Consider the following 16,782-nt stretch of genomic DNA (forward strand, 5'->3'; position numbering starts at 1 on the left):
GGCGCGGCCGGAGCAGTGGGGCCGGCTGGGCTGTGCTGAGTGAAGGGACAGTCCCTCTCGGTGGGGAAGGTGTTGGGGGCTGGCTTATCACTTCCCTGAGGTTCCCTCCCAACACCCACCCAGCCAGCTCCCGGCACCCGCACGCCCGTCACAGCTCTGCCTTTGAGAAGGGAGCCCCCTACTCTCCCCCGAGGCCCCGAAGGGCCCGCGAGAGGGGACAGCCCACCGGGCCTGCCTGTGTCTCAGCTGCGAGGGATCAGGACCCCAGAAGCCCACCGGGCCCTGCCTGTGTCCAACGGGAAGGAAGCCAGGCTCCCAGGCCAAGGAGGAGTCCCAGAAGGCTTCCAGGAGGAGGTGGCATTTGAGCAGAGCTTGAAGGAGGGCAGCCAGCATGGGGCTCCCCAGGCCAAGAATTCTCCTTCCAGCCGGCCACACCCGTCTTATCTCGCTCTCAGGGAAGCAGCTCCCAGGGGCCTCCCCAGGAAGGCGGCTCCCCTCCCCCTCCGCGGGCGCAGAGCTACGTCACCCGCCAGGAATGCACTCAGTCCCCCTCCCCCCTCCGCCCTTCCCCACCTCACCCCATCCCTCGGCTTCCCCTCTCCTCCCCCTTCTGTCTCCATCCTGGTCCTCCCCCCCCACCAGCCCATCACTCCGGCCCTGCCCCTGGGGATTTCCAGGATCCCGCCACCCATGGGCGGGGCAGGAGGGGGTTGGCACCCTATGCCAGGGGGTGGGGCTTCCTCAAGAACCTACCCCAAACCCTCCAGCCAGAGGGGAAAGGCAGCTCAGCACCTCCTCTGGGCCTGGGGCCTGGGCAGCGGGAGCCCCACCCCCTGTACCTCAAGGCCTTTCTCTTCGTGGGGTTCCAGCTTCAGGAAGCGGCTGAGCCAGGGCCCCAGGAGGTCCTGTGGCCGCCCTGGAGGAGGGGCATGGCTCTCCCAGGCACCCGCTGCCTCGCTCGGGTCTGGGGCAGCACCTGCCCACCGTGTGCCCCTCTCAGGCTCAGGCTGGCCCGGCTCCCACAGCCTCTCTGTCCTTGGCTGTGGCCCCGACGGGGGCTGGACGGGGTGTGGCCCACAGGTGCTGGGAAGAGGACAGAGTCCACAGGAGGCCACTTCCTCCCCAGGAGCTGCCCTGCCCTTCCCACCAGCTTCCCAAGGCACAGCCTCTCCTCACCAGGCCGCGCACCTGCCGTGGCGCACCCCCCGCCCCAAGTCCGTCCCAGAGCCTCCCTGAGGGGGTCAGAGCCCCCCAAGTGCTGCATGTCCCTGGAAGTCGGCCCGGATGCCCCCATGGCCCCCCTGCCCCAGGCTGACACCCCTCCCCGCCCACGGGCTCAGGCACCTGCAGGCAGGTGAACACCCAGAGGCCAGCATCTCTACGAGGAGCGGGGCACCCGGTCAGCTCGGCAGCCGCTGTGCAGAGCTGGTGCTGGAGCCTTCAGCAGGGCTGAACCCCGGGAGAGCCGGGCTGGTGGGTGTGCAGGGGCCATTCCCAGGGTCCACCCACCCTCAGGCAAGGCCTGGGGTCCCCCTGCTGGGTCCCCATATGCACACGACAGTGCTCTTATTTTGAAATCTATTTTTACTGACTTCAGAGAGGAAGGGAGAGGTTAGGTCTGGGGTCAGAGCTCCAGGCAGAGAGGCAGGTGGTCAGGCGAGGCCCAGAGGCCCGACTGGTCAGGCTGCAGGTTCCCAGGGCCCATCTGGGCTGGACTCTGGGGAGGGCGGGGATGGGGGAGACAGTGTAGGTGGTGACAGACCCAGGGCCTGCAGTTGGGGGGTGGCTGGAGGTGAGCAGGAGGAAGCCAGAGGCAGAGTCCGAGACGGAACATGCGGGGGTGGCAGGCACAGGGAACTGGGACGGCTGGTCTGGGCGAGGTGCCCACAGCTGGAGAGGAAGTGGCCTTGGCAAAGCCCTTCTGCAGCTCAGGGTGCTGGGTCTGCCGATGTCCCCGGGTCCCCCCTCCCGATCGGCCCTCAGACCTCCCATCCCCAGACCAGAGCATCCAAACCCCAGTAGCCAGGGCATGGCCATGGCCTGGGCAGGGCACCACCTGGCCGCCAGCACTGAAATTGTCTGTCGCCCTTCCCCCCCTGCCCCCACCCCCACCCCCCAGGTGGTCACTCGCAGAGCAGCGGTGTGGGAGCTCCGCGGAAGACGGACGGATGTGCAGGAGTCACACGGGGACCCCACGTTCGTGGACTGGCCGCCCCAGTGCAACACGGGCGATCCCAGAGTTCCAGCGCGACCAGGGCTCTCTCCGCCAGGGCACGCACGTTTGCTGGGCTCTTTGGAAGCACGGACGGCCTCACACAATCAAAATAAAGGTGTCTTCGGGCTCGGGCGGTGTGGAGGCGTGAGGGGCCGGGGGCGGCCTGGGGGCGGGTGGGATCCAGCCTCGGCTCTGGCATCCCCTGCGCCCAGTAGACGCCTCGCCCAGCCAGGTGCCCGGGCGCCTCCACGCAGCAGCACCATCACTCAGATCCAGGCTGCGCCTGCGAGGGTTCGTGGGGTTTCGTCAGTCGTGCCTTCGTGCAACCAACGTTTGTGTCTCACTGTGCACCGGGGCCGGGGGGCAGCTGGGTCCCTGTGCTGGGGACTCCGGGAGGGGCACAGGCCCACAGCTCGATGGCAGAAACAGCAAAGCCCCCGAAGCTTCCGGGGCCACGGCCCTGACCCAGGCGCTGGCCAGGGCATGGAGCAGGTGACACTGTGCTGCGTCCCCTGGTCCTAGGGATGGAGACCCACCTGTCGTAGGTCCTGTGGGGCGGGGGAGGGGCGCTCAGGCCACCCTGCAGCCAGAGCGGCCGGACACACAGGCTCCACACTGGACCTGTTCGGGGGCCTCATGCATGTGACATGTTGGCATTGCCCATGCGGCAGCTCCCGACCGGCACTGGCCACCGCTGACTCCGTCACAGCGCGCCCAGGCCCAGGAGGTGGGGGTTAGCTTTCCCACTTCACCGGGAGACAGGTGAGGCTGAGGACGGAAGGAGCTGCAGATGCCACAGAGCTCATGGGACGCAGGGCCCGGACACGAGGTGCGGCAGGTGTTACACCTGTGGTCTGGCCCGTGGCACTGGCCCAGTCACGGCCGGGGCTCGGAGACGGCCAGGCCCATCGTCCAGTGAGTTCCAGAAATACACCAGCCGGACGCCTCCCACAGCGGCAGGAAAGGAGTCTGACTAAGGAGGGGCAGGGAGGCCTCCCAGGGCATGACCCGGCCTCACACCTGACCTTCCTCGAGGCGAAGAGTGCCCCCCCGCCCCCCTCGCCCCCGTGGACTTGGCAGCCCTTGGGAGACAGGCCAGGCCGCCTGGTAAGCAGTCCCCATGGGAAGGTGCTGAGGGTCCTGGGAGCTCCAGCTCGAACTAGCCAGACGCCCCTGGACCACGTCTGCCCAGCGAAGGGGTGTCTGGGGCAGAGAAATGAGTCAGCAACTTCCCAATTTGCTCACATCCCGGGAGGCGAGAGGGCCAAGAGGGGAGAGAGGTCGGCGTGGCTGGTGACATCGGACCGGCTTCCTGGAAGGGGGTGGGGACGAGCTGCACACTGCTGAGGCCACGGCGACTCGGGGCCCGTCTGGCTCTGAATCTCGGGGACCAGCGCCCCGCAGCCTGCAGCAGCCAGGGGTGGGGGGGTCCTGGAAGGCAGGACAGGGACCCCATGTCAGGCCAGGCCACTGCCAGGGTCTCGCAGACAAGGAGTCCCCCCTCCTGGTCCCGCCGTGGGCCTGCCCGTATCCCAGGCTGGCAGCGGGAAGCCAGGAGGGAAATGCCCAACCTCAGATGAGTCACCGCCGCCCTGATTCAGCCACCCCAGGCGGGAGGGAGGCGAGACTGTCCCTGGCAAGGTCCTCCCTGCAGGCCCCGCCGCCCGCCTAGCGGGCACCACCGAGCAGCCGGACCCTGAGCTGTTGCCGGCCCAGCGCACCGTCACCCCTGTCCCCGCGGGCAGCAGGGTGCAGAGGCACCCCTCAGGGCTGCGCCTGTCCACCCGCCTCCTCGTGGGCTGTGCTGGTCCTGGTGAGCTCTGAGTCCTGGGTACTGCGGACGGGAGTCTGCGTGGGGCCCGGGCGACCGCCTTCCCCTCACCCTCGTCTCGGCGTCTCCTCCACCAGGCCCTGGGCGGGCAGACGTTCCTCCTTCCGGCAACTCCTGTTTTCCCAATTCCCCTTCGTGGACTGCGCTGCAGGGGTCCATGCTAGGAACAATTCCATCCACGAGCCGTTTAAGTAACTTTTACATCAGATGTGAGCCTTTGGTCAAAGTTCTTTTTGTTTGGCCCATGGAAGCCAGAGCCCGAATTTCCCAAAATTTCCCTCCTTCAACCCCCGATTTATTCATGTTCTAAAATTTATTCAAACATGTTGGGAGCTGACTCCATGCCCGGTCCCGGCAGGTAAGCAGCCCCGCACCTGCCTCTGGGCTCCCGGAAGGCACTGCCCCCGGCCTCACCCTGAACCCCCCCAGAAGCTGCCTGGGGAGGGGGGTGTCCACATCAGGCCCCCAGAGCAGCGGAGAGGAACGGGGACACCCAGGGACCGAGGCCAGGATGCCAGGGTGGACAGTGCCCACCAACGCGGACCCTTCCCGAGCCTGCTCCCTCCAGGGCCCCTGGCACGGCCCTGGGCCCGAGATGGGCAGAACAATCGCCCGGCTTGTCTCGGGGCACACAGCACGCTTTCACGGCCCACAGACAGGGTCTGTGCCCGCCCGGTGCCAGAGGGAACAGGCCAGTGCCCAGCTGGGGAGGGTGCTGCTGCAGCCCAGGCCCCCACCCCCCACCCTTAGACAGCACACAGGGGCTTCCTGCAGCTGCCAGCCCGGTGGGGGGCCGAGGAGGGGGCCTGCCAACCCCGGCCAGGGCCCCGGGCGCCCAGAGAGGAGGCAGCAGCAGCTCAGGGGGTGGTCACATTCGAGGTGGCCGAGCTCGCGGCTCCTCCCAGCTGGGCCCCTGCACGACTTCCCATGGGACAGGGCCTCCGTCTGGGATGACGGAGAGTTCAGGGATGGACCGTGGGGACGGCCGCACAGCGGTGTCCACATACTTAACGCCCACGAACTGGACACTTAAACTCGGGCTGGCGGTGAGTTTTATTTCTTCACAACACGAACAAGAGCAAGAGCTGCTTCTGTGAGTGACTGACACACCAAGCAGGAGGGACTTCATCGCACGTTTAATGGCACATGCAGCACGGAACACAGATAAACACGCGGGTACACGTCACAGTCTCCCACGCCACGGCCACACGCCGGCACCCAGACGGGCACAGGCAGGAGCACGTCGGGCTCACGGCACTATTTCCACTGTTTCCGGGGCCACCAGAAGCTGCCAAGCGGCCTACAGTGGCCGAGCCCCCCTGGCCTGGTGGGGTGTTGCTGGATTGAAAATGCATCGATGGGGGGTGTCCGAGCCGGTGACTGGGGGTGTGGGCCCCGGGGCCTGAGCTCAGGTGGTGGACTGCGCAGGGCGAGGCCCCCGCCGTCTGGGACCCCTCCCCCCTCGGTCTCCCAGGAGCGGCTCTGCAAACGGGACGCAGACCTGGCTCGGCCCGGCTCCGAGAACAGCGCTCACTGCCCCGGCAAGTCCTAAACTCACGCACGCGGTCTCCTCCGTCCTGGGCGCCTCGGCTCGGCCGGCCGGGGCGACAGTGGGACCGACCGGCACCTGGCGAGTGCCCCAGACCCGACAAAGGCTTTCCAAGACAGGTGAGCACCCGCCACTCCTGTAGGTGGGGGTCACCTGCAGGCGGCTCCTCCTTCCTGGGCGGCCCTGACCCGGAGCATCTCCCACAGGACCCCCTGGGGGCGGGCCCTCTCTTCCCTCAGCCTCGACTTCCCGCCCGGAGCCCCGGGGCCTGCCCCCGGTGACCTGGTCACAGAGGTGGCCGGGCCCGTCCTCCCGCCACGGGGTGAGCACGCAGGAGGGTGGAGGGATCCCTAAGATGAACCCACACAGCGTGGAGAGACGGGGTGCGGGGGGAGGGGCAGCGGCTGCTCCTCAGTCGGGGGCCCGTCTGCCCTTGTCTTCAAACGCACAGGGGACTGTTTCGTTCCACACGGGAGTCCGGAGGGAGGGCGCGCCCACCCCGTGGGACCCCAGCCCCTCGGCCCCCGGACACGGAGGAGCCACCACGGGCGGGAAGCGGGGCGGGGGCGGGGCTCAGACGGAGAGGGAGATGAAGCTGTTGTAGCGCTGGATGTTGCGCTTGAGGATCTCGGAGCAGGGCCCCAGCACGCGCTCGAAGCGGGGCCGGTCCAGCTTCACGCACTTGAGGGGCCCGCGGGCCACCACGGTGGCCGCCCGGGGCCGGTTCAGGAGCAGCGCGACCTCCCCTGGGGGCGAGAGGGGGTCAGGGCCCGGCCTGCGGCCGGCTGCTGATTTGGGAAAAGCAACCAAAAACCCAGGACCCTCGCTTACAACTGACATCAATAAACCAACAACCCTTTGGGGTAAGGACGTCCCACGCGGTGATGGGTGATGCTAGTACTTCTGCCGGCAGGTTTCCTTGGACGTGACATTCACCGTTAGCACCCCTGGGGGGTCCCACGCTCCCCGGGTCCCCCCCTCAGCCAGGACGGGGGTCAGTCGAGGCCTCACAACGCTGGGCCGCCTCCCTGCACGTCCCCATCCCTGTACCCGCCCAGGCCCCGAGTGTGGGAGCCGCTCCCACTCACCAAAGTAGTCGGAGGGCCCAAGACGCCCCACTTCCACGTACTCCTCGTTCGGGGACCGGCGCTGCAGCACGGAGGCTGTGCCCTGTGGACGCCAAGGGGACAGGTGAGGGTCGCCAGGCTGAGGTCACCCACCAGGGGGTCTCCTCTGACGGGGCTCCCCCTCCCACCAGCCCCTTCCCACACCCCAACCACATTCCCTGCTCCCTCCCCCCGTGGACGGGGGCGTGGGGCTGAGCCGTGGCCCGTGATCGCTGATGCGCCTCCCAGCCGGCCGTGTCTAGTGGGAACCCAGGCGCCTGCGCGTGGCTATTAGCCGACCTTCGCGAAGGCCCAAGGGCTGGGAGCGCGTCACGCCCGGCGAGCAGGAGAGCCCCCGTCTCGGGGTCGCTGGGCCCTCCCGCACCCCAGCAGGCAGCATCTGCGGCCTCGCGGCTCAATGATTAACAGGAGGCGTGGGGGCCAGACAGCCGGAGCCGTGACCCCGTGACCCCGAGTGCCTCTGCCTCGGTGGCAGGATGCCTGGGCAGCATGGGTGGGAGGGTCCTGGGGGGGGGACACTGGTGTGGGGGCTCCACCCAGCCCCTCGCCTGCGGGGAACTGGGGCGCCCCTGTTGGTGGGACCCCGATGGCCTGTCCTCTGGAAGCAGGCACCAGCTCATGTGGACGGAGAGCAAGTTATGGACGGCCCAGCGCACAGCGTCCCAGAGCTGAGCCCCTGCCAGCTGGTGGCCATCGCCTCCCGATTTCCATTCTGAGCCCCCGGTGGGTCACAGCTCCCTGCCTCCCACCTCCCGGGGCTGCGTCCCCTTCACAGCCGAGGACCCGCCGCGCCAGGCACGTCCGGCACGCCCGCCACCCATGCAGCACGGGGAGCGTGACCTGGCTTCCCGTGGGCTCCGCTCTGCTCACCGGACCCAGCCTCCTCCGCGGCACCGGGTTAATGTGTAACGCCCACCGTCTGGGAGCGAGCAGGTCAGGGGACCCCGTGGTGTCGCCGTGCCTGGCACAGCTCCCCAGGCCCTTGAGCAGGACGGGCACATGGATGACCGTCTGGACTGAGCTGAATGCTACACCGAGACGAGGAGCCCAGAGAGGAGCCCCGGGCCCTCCACAGGGCCCCCCATCGTCCTGGGTCTGGGTTGGCACAGGCCCTGGCACAGCTCCAGGCTCAGAGCCACGCGGGGGTCCAGCCACCGTGGAGCCCCACGTCAGGAGCCACAGGGCCCAGGACATGAGCCGCTGCGCCAGGCGTGATGCCGGACGCCCCACACAACCCGCACCTTCTTACTCACGACACACGTGATACCTTCCCGCCCACCGCAGAGCAGCTCCGTCCCACAGGGGACCCCTCGCCTCTGAGGACCAGGGGAGCTCAGGGCTCCTTGGCCAGACTCGGGCTGAAGGCATCGCAGAGCCCCAGACGACAGACGTCACCACCAGGTTGTGGGGTGTCAGAGGCCGAGCCCCCAGTGCAGGGGCCACGGGGGACACAGCGAGCCCCGAGGACCCACTGGACACTTCACACTGACCGACACGCCCCAACAGGGCGTCCCCTTCCTGGGACCGCTCTGCCCCTGCACGTCCGTACGAGACGATGCCCCCGACAGCCAGGAGGGAGAGAAGCAGCGGGTGTGCCAGGAGGGGGCTCCCACCAGCACAGCCGCGTTCCCATGACACGGGGGACACGCGTGACCACAGGGGCCCATGAAGCCACGCAGGCCGGGACACAGCGCTGTCCAGGCCGGCTCCCCGGCGCTGTCCAGCAGCACAGACGCCTCAGGGACTGGGATTCTTGCCGAGACGCCAGACCATATTCCCCGTGTTCCAGTCGCTGGCTCCAACCCGGCTCTAAAAGCAAGCAGGTCCCAGACCCGGGGCCGAGCCCGAGGACGGGAGGGAGCAGCTCCTGCCTGCTCTGGGGCGGAGGGCACACACCACTTTCCTTTCAACGTTTGATTTTTAAACGTTTTTCGACAAAATCAAAAACAAAATTGAGCCCTAGCCAGTGTGGCCCAGTGGATAGAGCTCGGCCTGCAGACCAAAGGGTCCCGGGTTCGATTCCAGTCAAGGGCACGTATCTTGGTTGCAGGCTCCTCCCCAGCCCGGGCCCGGGTCGGGGCACGTGCAGGAGGCAGCCCGTGGATGATTCTCTCACACGGACGTCTCCCTCTCTCCCTCTCCCTAAGGATCGATGGAAAACATCTCAGGTGACGACTGACAGCGGCGCCTCGGGACCTAAAAGCCACTCGCTGTGCCTGACGCTGGACGAGGAGGGTCGTTTGCTGGTATCTTTCTGTATTTAAGCAGCTACAGACCCCTAGTACCGCGTACACACACACACACACACACGCAGGCAGGCAGTCACACGCACACCGTGCACTCTCATGCACACGCGTACAGACCCACAAACTGATGTGCTGGACAGACACATGCACCCAGACATGCACGCGCACCAGTGCACACACATGCAACATGCGTGTGTGCGCACAGATCACACAGCCTGTGCCTGTGAACAGCTCTGGGTTTCCTTGGAACAGATGGGCCTGTGCAGACACTTTGAAAGGAGCCGTCATCGAGGCAAAAGCTGTTTCTCCCCGTGGAGTCGCGTCCCTCCAGCCCATTCAGGTCCCAGGGCAGCCGTGTCCCTGAGGGCTCCCCGCCTCCCGTGGCTCCGAGCGGCCGCGGAGCTGCCCACTGCGGCTCTCGGGCTACGTGACCCCTGCAGGCCCCGCCCACCTCTGCTGTGCGCGTCCATCACACGCTCGGGGCTGCAAACCGTCGTCAAAACAACTGCAAAAACACCCTTGGCTGGCGACGCGCCCGAGGCCGGCTCTGTGCCAGCCTTCACTGGATCGTCCACGAGGTCGGGGCCTTGGCGCAGGCACAAGCCGGCGGCTTCCGTGGGAAACGGCACAAGTGGCACCGGGGCCGGGGCAGGAACAGGTGGCCCCGGGCTGAGAGCCTGCAGGGCCGCCTAGCGAGCGCTTGCTGCACGCTCAGGGGTGCCCCGTGCTCTGAGGGAGGCAGGGCCCCTCGGGGGCCGGACAGGGACCCCTGGGAGGAGAGCCAGCTCCTCTCTGGGTGACGTGGGGGTGTGGTCTGGGATAGTGACCAGTCCCTCAGCCCAAAGGAGGGGGGGTGATGGAGGGGCAGTCACGCCGGCTGCCACGCCCTGGGGCTGGGACAAGGCTGCCCCTGCAGAGCTGCTGGGCATTTTGGGGTGTCCCCATCTCTGATCGGGGTAGTCCCACGCTCGAGAGCTCCCTGCCTGCCCCACCACAGCAGCTGAGGGACAGGCGAGAGGCACCGACAGGTGGCAAATTATTGTTATTCCTGAATCGCGGTTTAAAACGGTCAGCCACTCCCCGCCAGCTAGCTGAGAGGTTCAATGTCGCCCTAGGAACCAGGAGGTCACGGTTCGATCCTGGGCAGGGCACAGGCCTGGGTTGTGGGCTCGATCCCAGTGCGGGGCCTGCAGGAGGCAGCGATCCATGATTCTCTCTCATCACTGATGTTTCTCTCTCCCTCTGCTTTCCTCTCTGAAATCAATAAAAGTATATTTAAAAAAATAAGAAGAAGAAAACTGTCGGTCCTGGTGGGCTTTTCTGGGCTCGGCGGGACCAGGCGGGTGAGTGTCCGGCCGGGAGTCGCCCGCGGCCTGGGCTCTGAGGTTCCAGAGGCAGATGTGAGCGTGTCAGGCGTGAGGGTTCGGGGCTGGACTCCTCGGATGCTGGGAGGGTAACGGCCACCACTTGGGGGCTCCTCGAGTCAATGGGCTACACGGGGGTGAGTGACACGCTGAAGGCGCCGAAAGCGCTCGAGGTCGTCGCCCACACTGTCAGCCGTAACACGGGGGGCTGTTTGGATAAACACAATGTGGCCCCTCCCTTCGTGGAGCATCACTCAGCCTTGAAAAGGAGGGACACGCTGACCAGGTGGACGGGCCCCGAAGACCTGCTCAGGGCGTCAGCAGACGCAGGAGGACAGACACTGTCCGACTCTACTTGTGTGAGGCCTGGAGGAGCCAGACTCATGGACAGGAGGACGCAGCCCGTGAGCTGCAGGGGCTGACCAGCCGGGGACGGCAGCGGGCTCCTCGCCAGCCAGGCTGCCTGCAAAAGCGTTTCTCAGCGCAGCCCAGGCGGGACGTTTTTATTTTTCTGCGGAGAGGCTGGACCGAGCAGGCGCCCTCAGCACTGACCCGTGGCCAGTGTGGGCACTGCTCTACGTTCCCCTGGAGGAGACGGCCTGGCATCAGCCACGAAAATGCAACGCTGACTACTGGACGGAGCCCAAGACAGCCTGACCCTGTGCAGATACCGGCCTGTGGCCGCAGGGAGCAGACGTCCACACGTGTCCCAGGCACGGGGGGCGGTGGCCCAGCAGGCCTCCCCCGCCTGTGTCTGCGCCCCCCACGCCGGCGCCCCCCGCCCCCCACACCTGTGTGCCTGCCCCCTCCTCCTCCATCTGGAAAACTCCTATTCACCCTTCAATACCCAGCCCACCTCCCCCCCACACCAGCCCCACCGGGTGGGACGGTCCCTGCTCCCTCCGGGGCCGAGTCCCTGGCCTTCCTGCTTCGGCCTGGCCTCTTCTCCAGCAGGACGCCCAGCGAATCTCCGGAAAGGGGGTCAGAGGGTTTCCTTCCTCTGCAGGTACATAGCCCAGCAGCACCCGTGCCTCAGGCTGGCGCACAGTGGGGGCGCAGCAGGTGCAGGCAGAGGGCCCATGCGTGGGGTGGGTGGGCTCCAGCCTCCATGTCCCGAGATGACGGTGAAGTCTGCGCACGCCCCCTGCAGCTGTGCCAGGGGCAGCTCCTGGGCCACCGTGGCTCCGAAATGGGCAGCTCTGCAGCGGTGGGGTGGATGTTCGAGACACAGTGTGCCAAGGAGACAAAACCCGCCCAGCGTTTCCATGGCGACGCCTCCGGCGCAGCTGGTGCACGAGCAGTGGAATTTCCCTCCCAGATTTTATGGGAACCGGCTGGTGGGGTCCGGCTGTCCCCAGGCCGCACGGAGGTTCCCGTGGGCACAGACACGGGCCACGCACAGGACGTGGCAGAGGGAACCCGAGGCTCAGGCCTGCGCCCCCCCCGCCCTGCCCCCCGTCAGCGGCCTGGCTGTTCCGGAAGAGTCGGGGGGCAGGAGTGGGAGTCAGGATTCTCCGGAGAAACAGAACCGACGGGGTGAGTGCAGGGAGACCTCTATGCCAAGGAACGGCTGCTGGGACTCCTCCGGCAGGACCCCCTCCTCCGGCCTCAGTCCTTTGCCGTTGAGGAACCCCGTCAACTGATGGGGCGAGGCCCACCCATGCCAGAGGGGCACCAGCTCTGCTCAGAGTAAGTGAGGTCTGTGTTCATCACACCTGAGAACAGCTTCACAGGAACATCCAGGCGGGTGTGTGACCTGACACCTGGGCACTGCGGGCTGGCCCCGTGGACCCATCAAAGCGACCGTGGGCCGGCTGGAGTCATGAGCCGCAGAAGCCGGGTGGGTGATGGTTAACATGTACAGACGCACCGTTAGCATATCTTCACTTCTTGTCAGTCCTCCCCAGAGGATATTTTCCCATTGATTTTTTTTAAGAGAGTGGAAGAGCAGAGAAAGAGAGAGCAAAACCTCGATGTGAGAAAGACACATCAATTGGTTTCCTCCCACACGGGCCCCAACCAGGGCTGGGGATCAAGCTTTGACCGGAATCGAACCCGGGGCCCGTCAGTCCGCAGGCCGACGCTCTGTCCACTGAGCCACACCGGCTGGGACGCCGTGAGCCTGTTAAAGAAAACAGCTCCCACCAGAGTGGCCCCGCCCCCGAACACCTTCTGCAAAGCCTTTCTTTTCTCATAAAAACGAGGCTTCAAAAAATCGAGTAGGAACTCACGATGGCTTCTCTCCACGGAACCTTCAGTGAAAGGCGGAAGGCTGATGCGGTCGGAGGAGGAACTAGTCTCTGCAGAGTCTGCTGACAGAATAGAGGCGCCGTCACGTCGTCCCGGGCCTGTGGCGCTCTCCCTCCTGCAGGATCACCAGCCGGCAACACGGAGGTGCCAGGTGCCTCCCGAACCACAGGCAGCAGCCCCACGGGGTGGGCAGCCTCGAGAGCCACTCGCCAACCCGTCCACAGAAGCTCCGGCAGAGAACGGGGCTGCGGCCGGGCCAACCCCAGTGTCTGGCGGTGGACACAGGACGGTGTGGCCACGGGGGAAGCTGCAGCCGAGGCTGCAGAGTCTATGGAGCTGCGTTTCAGTCTGAGAGTGTCTGATCCCCGAGAGCCCCAGGTCCCGCTGTGACACCAAATTTGGTTGATCACAGAGGAAAAGGGGGAAAAAATCCAAGTTGCCACGGAGACCACTTCAAACACACGTCACAAGGCTGTGAACACGATACCTTCCCAGAGGGCTGGGTGACTGTCCGCAGGCCTGTGCGATCACTGTGGACGGGAATGGGCACCCCACACAGGCACTCTGTCCCCCGTGGCGGACTCGCCTGCAGAGCCCGAGCCTGTGCCAGGCCAGGGCGTCACCATCGCTGGGTCGCCCTCAGGGGTCGCCCTCGGGGCCGTTCCTGGCGATGGTTCTGTGCCGGCAGCACAGGAGCTGGAGAGGCAGCTGGTCAGTGCCCCGCGTGGCGGGGGCCGGTGGGTCTCTGAGCATCAGCCGCCCATGACCACGTGGCCTCGGCACCAGGAGTATCTCAACGTCGGCATGAAAACGACTCTGACGGCCTTTAATGGACGAGCAGCAGCAACGCCCGGCCCAGAGCCAGCAGCAGCCAGATCTCCACCGTCAGCCAGAGGAGGGGGGTGAGGAGGGATGTGGGAGCACAAGAGGCAGCAGCTGTGTGGACCCCGCGCTAGGACAAGAAGCTCGAGATGCACACACACGCGCACACGGTCACACACGCACAGCCACACGCGCACACGGTCACACACGCACAGCCACACACGCACACGGTCACACACGCACAGCCACACACCACAGCCACACGCGCACAGTCAAACATGCAGTCACACGTGCACACGGTCACACACGCACAGCCACACACCACAGCCACACAAGCACACGGTCACACACGCAGCCACACACCACAGCCACACATGCACAAGGTCACACACGCACAGCCACACACCACAGCCACACATGCACAAGGTCACACACGCACAGCCACACATGCACACACGCACAGTCAAATGTGCAGTCACACGTGCACACATGCACAGCCACGCACGCAGTCACACGTGCACACGGTCGCACACGCACAGGAACTGCCCAGCAAAGAGTGCAGGAGCAGAGCCTCCGGGACGTGGGAGGGAGATGAGCTGACCGTGGGCCTGGCCCTTGCTGGCCGTGTGTGTCCTTGGGCAAAAGACCAGCCCTCCTGCCCAGCCTCCCTCACGGCGCAGCCAGATCTCCGGACCGGGGGTGAGTCCAGACAACGCCTGGCACATCTGAGCTCAGGCCCCGTTATCGCGGTCGACCACACTCCTAGGGTGGGGACGCCCTCCTCGCCCTGAGCGTCGGTGAGGACCTCTCGCCGTCCACGCCTCTCACACGCATCTCTGCGATGCTTCCTCCGTGGCCTTGGACCAGCTGGGAGGAGGCCGGGCCACCGAGAATAATGGACAATTGTCTGCGCTGGCCAGTGGCTGTCCCTCCACTTCCAGACCAGCGACTCTGAGGCCGTAGAGCCTACGGCCAGGCCACCGGGCCGGGTGGGGACTGGGGGACGGCAGCGTCCGCACCAGGGCCGCCACCCCTCAGCCTCCCTCCCGGCTGTGGCCAGGCCATCCAAGGGGCCAGGCACCAAGAGCAGAGATGCAGGTTTTTATGTGAAATATCCTGATTTTTAAATATCGGCAACTTATTCACTCAAATGATGAAAAACCCCATGTGCGGGCGAAGACAGCGCACCCCTGGGCCAGGCGGGCCGTGAGCACAGGGCACACGAGGGCAGGGCCATGAGGGCCCGCCTCTCGGCCGCCGCCGCCCTCTGCCCACCTTGCAGTGTTTTGGGGCCACCACGCTGGGAGGCGAGGGGGTCCTGGGCTGGCCCCGCCGGCCAGCGGGTCCCACCTGGATCTCTGCGGCCACAGGTGCTGACAGGGCTGCTCCCCGAGACTCACTGGCTGGACGTCCACGTCCACGGTGAGGGCGCGTGACCGGCGGCTGGAGATGAGCCTCGTCCTGTGGGCTCCGCGGACAGGGAGGGCCTGGGAGGGTGCCCAGCTGCACCTCCCAGCCATCGCTGCCCCGTCCCACCGCCCGTGGGAGAACCCAAGCCCAGATTCAGGGGATTAGGCGCCACTTTCCCACTTTCCCCCTGGGAATGCCGCGAGCCCCGCACCGCCCTCAGCCACGCCGGTGTGGGCAGGCATCTACGAGCAAAGGCTGAAGGAGCCCCACCCCAGAAAACCTCCTTCTCTCCATGGGAAATGCCAGGCTGACACCGGAGGGGCGTCTGTCCAAGGTCCCTCTCATGGCCGCCGCCGGGGCGGGAGGTCAGAGACGGCGACGGGCGCCCTCCCTGCAGGGTGGACACCACAGTCTGCAGGGCAACGCGGGGCCTGTGCCCGCCCGGCCCTCTGCCCCTCCAGCCTGGGCTGCACTGGGAGGGGACAAGCAGCGCCCTCTGCAGGGCCTTCCCAAACCCGACAGGTGCCTCCTTCCAGGCCTCAGGGCACCCAGCAACACACACCAGTGCCGGCCGGCGTGGCTCAGGGGCTGAGCATCAACCTATGGACCAGGAGGTCACAGTCCGGTTCCTGGTCAGGGCACAGGCCTGGGTCAGGGCCCAGCGTGGGGCGTGCAGGAGGCAGCCGGTCCATGATTCTCTCATCATTTTTGTGTTTTTGTTAATCCTCAGCCAAGAATATTTTTCCATTGATCTTTTCTTTTCTTTCTTTTTTTTTAGAGAGAGAGTGGAAGAGGAGGGAAAGATAGAGAGAAACACATTGACTGGTTGCCTCCTGCACCCGACCGGGGCCTGAGCCGGGAGGAGCCTGCAACTCAGGTCCGTGCCCTTGACCGGGCTCGAACCTGGGACCCTTTGGTCTGCAGGCTGATGCTCTGTCCACGGAGCCAAACTGGCCAGGGCTCATCATTGATGTTTCTCTCTCTCCCTCTCCCTTCCTTTCTGAAATCCATAAAAACATTAAAAGAAAACACCGCACAGGCCTTGGGTCCCCGTCCGGTGCTGCAGCCAACGCCTCGCTGTGCTGAGCCAAGACCTCCCTTGGTCCTCAGGTCGCGGTCAGGAAGGCGGGGCCCTGAGCAGAGCTGGCCTCCCGAGGTCGGGCGGGCGGGGCCTTGGGCAAAAGGTCTCTGAAGTCGCAGCCCCAGGCGGGGGTGGGGGGTGGGGTGAGGGGGAGAGTTGGGGACGAGCATGTGGGCGGGGACCTCACCCCCCTTTCCGTGACTGCTCTGCCAGTGGGTTTATTCTTGCTTCCGCGTTTCCTCTCAAGAAAGATGAGGGTTGAATGGTCTTGGGGACCAGCTGGGGCCTCCCCAGGCTCTCGCTGGCCTTCAGGTTGCAGAGGGCCTGTCAGTCACACCCCAGGCTCGGGGCTGGGGGAGGGGCCAGGTGCCGCCCCGAGGCCCGGTGGCCCCAAGACCCTCCCCCGGCCTCAGACGCCCAGACACGGCTGCCCTCCCGCACCCTGCCCACTGGCACAGCCCGCGGGGGCGGCGCAAAGGAGGCCTGAGCACACGGGTGGCACCTGCATTGCTCCCACTTCACGGAGAGAACGCAGCCACGCGTTCTCCTACCCGGCGGCCAAGCCAGGCCGGACGTCCTGCTGTGAGGACGGCCACGCCAAAGGCTCCATTTCCCCGACGGCCAAGCACGCGGCTGACAGACGAGCTGCTGTAACGAGCGTGTGAGATGCGAAGGGGAGATGAGCCGGGTCCTCCCTGTGCTCCGTCGCTGCGTGACCAGGAGGGTGGCCGCGCGGCCCAGCAGGCACTCACTCCTCCTGGCTCCTGCCCGGGCGGCCTCCTCCCTGGGACCCGGCCGAGGCGCAGCCCCAGGGGGGAGGGGAGCGGGACGCCGGCCACAACAGCTGCCCGCCGCCATCAGCGACAGCCCCGTGTGGCCGCTGGGAT

The 16,782-nt window shown here is 66.2% G+C and overlaps 1 protein-coding gene and 1 non-coding gene across 2 annotated transcripts in view; both read right to left on the reverse strand.

Annotated features, from left to right (window-relative positions):
- Positions 1-4,923: 4,923 nt before the first annotated feature.
- The window catches only part of PRKAR1B (protein kinase cAMP-dependent type I regulatory subunit beta), a 58,218-nt gene continuing 46,359 nt past the window's right edge, over positions 4,924-16,782 (reverse strand). The window contains exons 10-11 of the mRNA XM_036314779.1: positions 6,684-6,765; positions 4,924-6,341 (exon numbers count right to left, since the gene is read on the reverse strand). Of these exons, the coding sequence (XP_036170672.1) occupies positions 6,169-6,341; positions 6,684-6,765 (255 nt within the window). The 3' untranslated portion in view covers positions 4,924-6,168. The remainder of the gene's footprint in view (positions 6,342-6,683; positions 6,766-16,782) is intronic.
- On the reverse strand, positions 12,520-12,632 carry LOC118659552. The gene has a single exon (XR_004968637.1). It is a non-coding gene; the product is annotated as a U5 spliceosomal RNA (small nuclear RNA).

The sequence above is a fragment of the Myotis myotis genome, unplaced genomic scaffold (genome assembly GCF_014108235.1).
Source record: "Myotis myotis isolate mMyoMyo1 unplaced genomic scaffold, mMyoMyo1.p scaffold_m19_p_6, whole genome shotgun sequence".
Lineage (NCBI taxonomy): Eukaryota > Metazoa > Chordata > Mammalia > Chiroptera > Vespertilionidae > Myotis > Myotis myotis.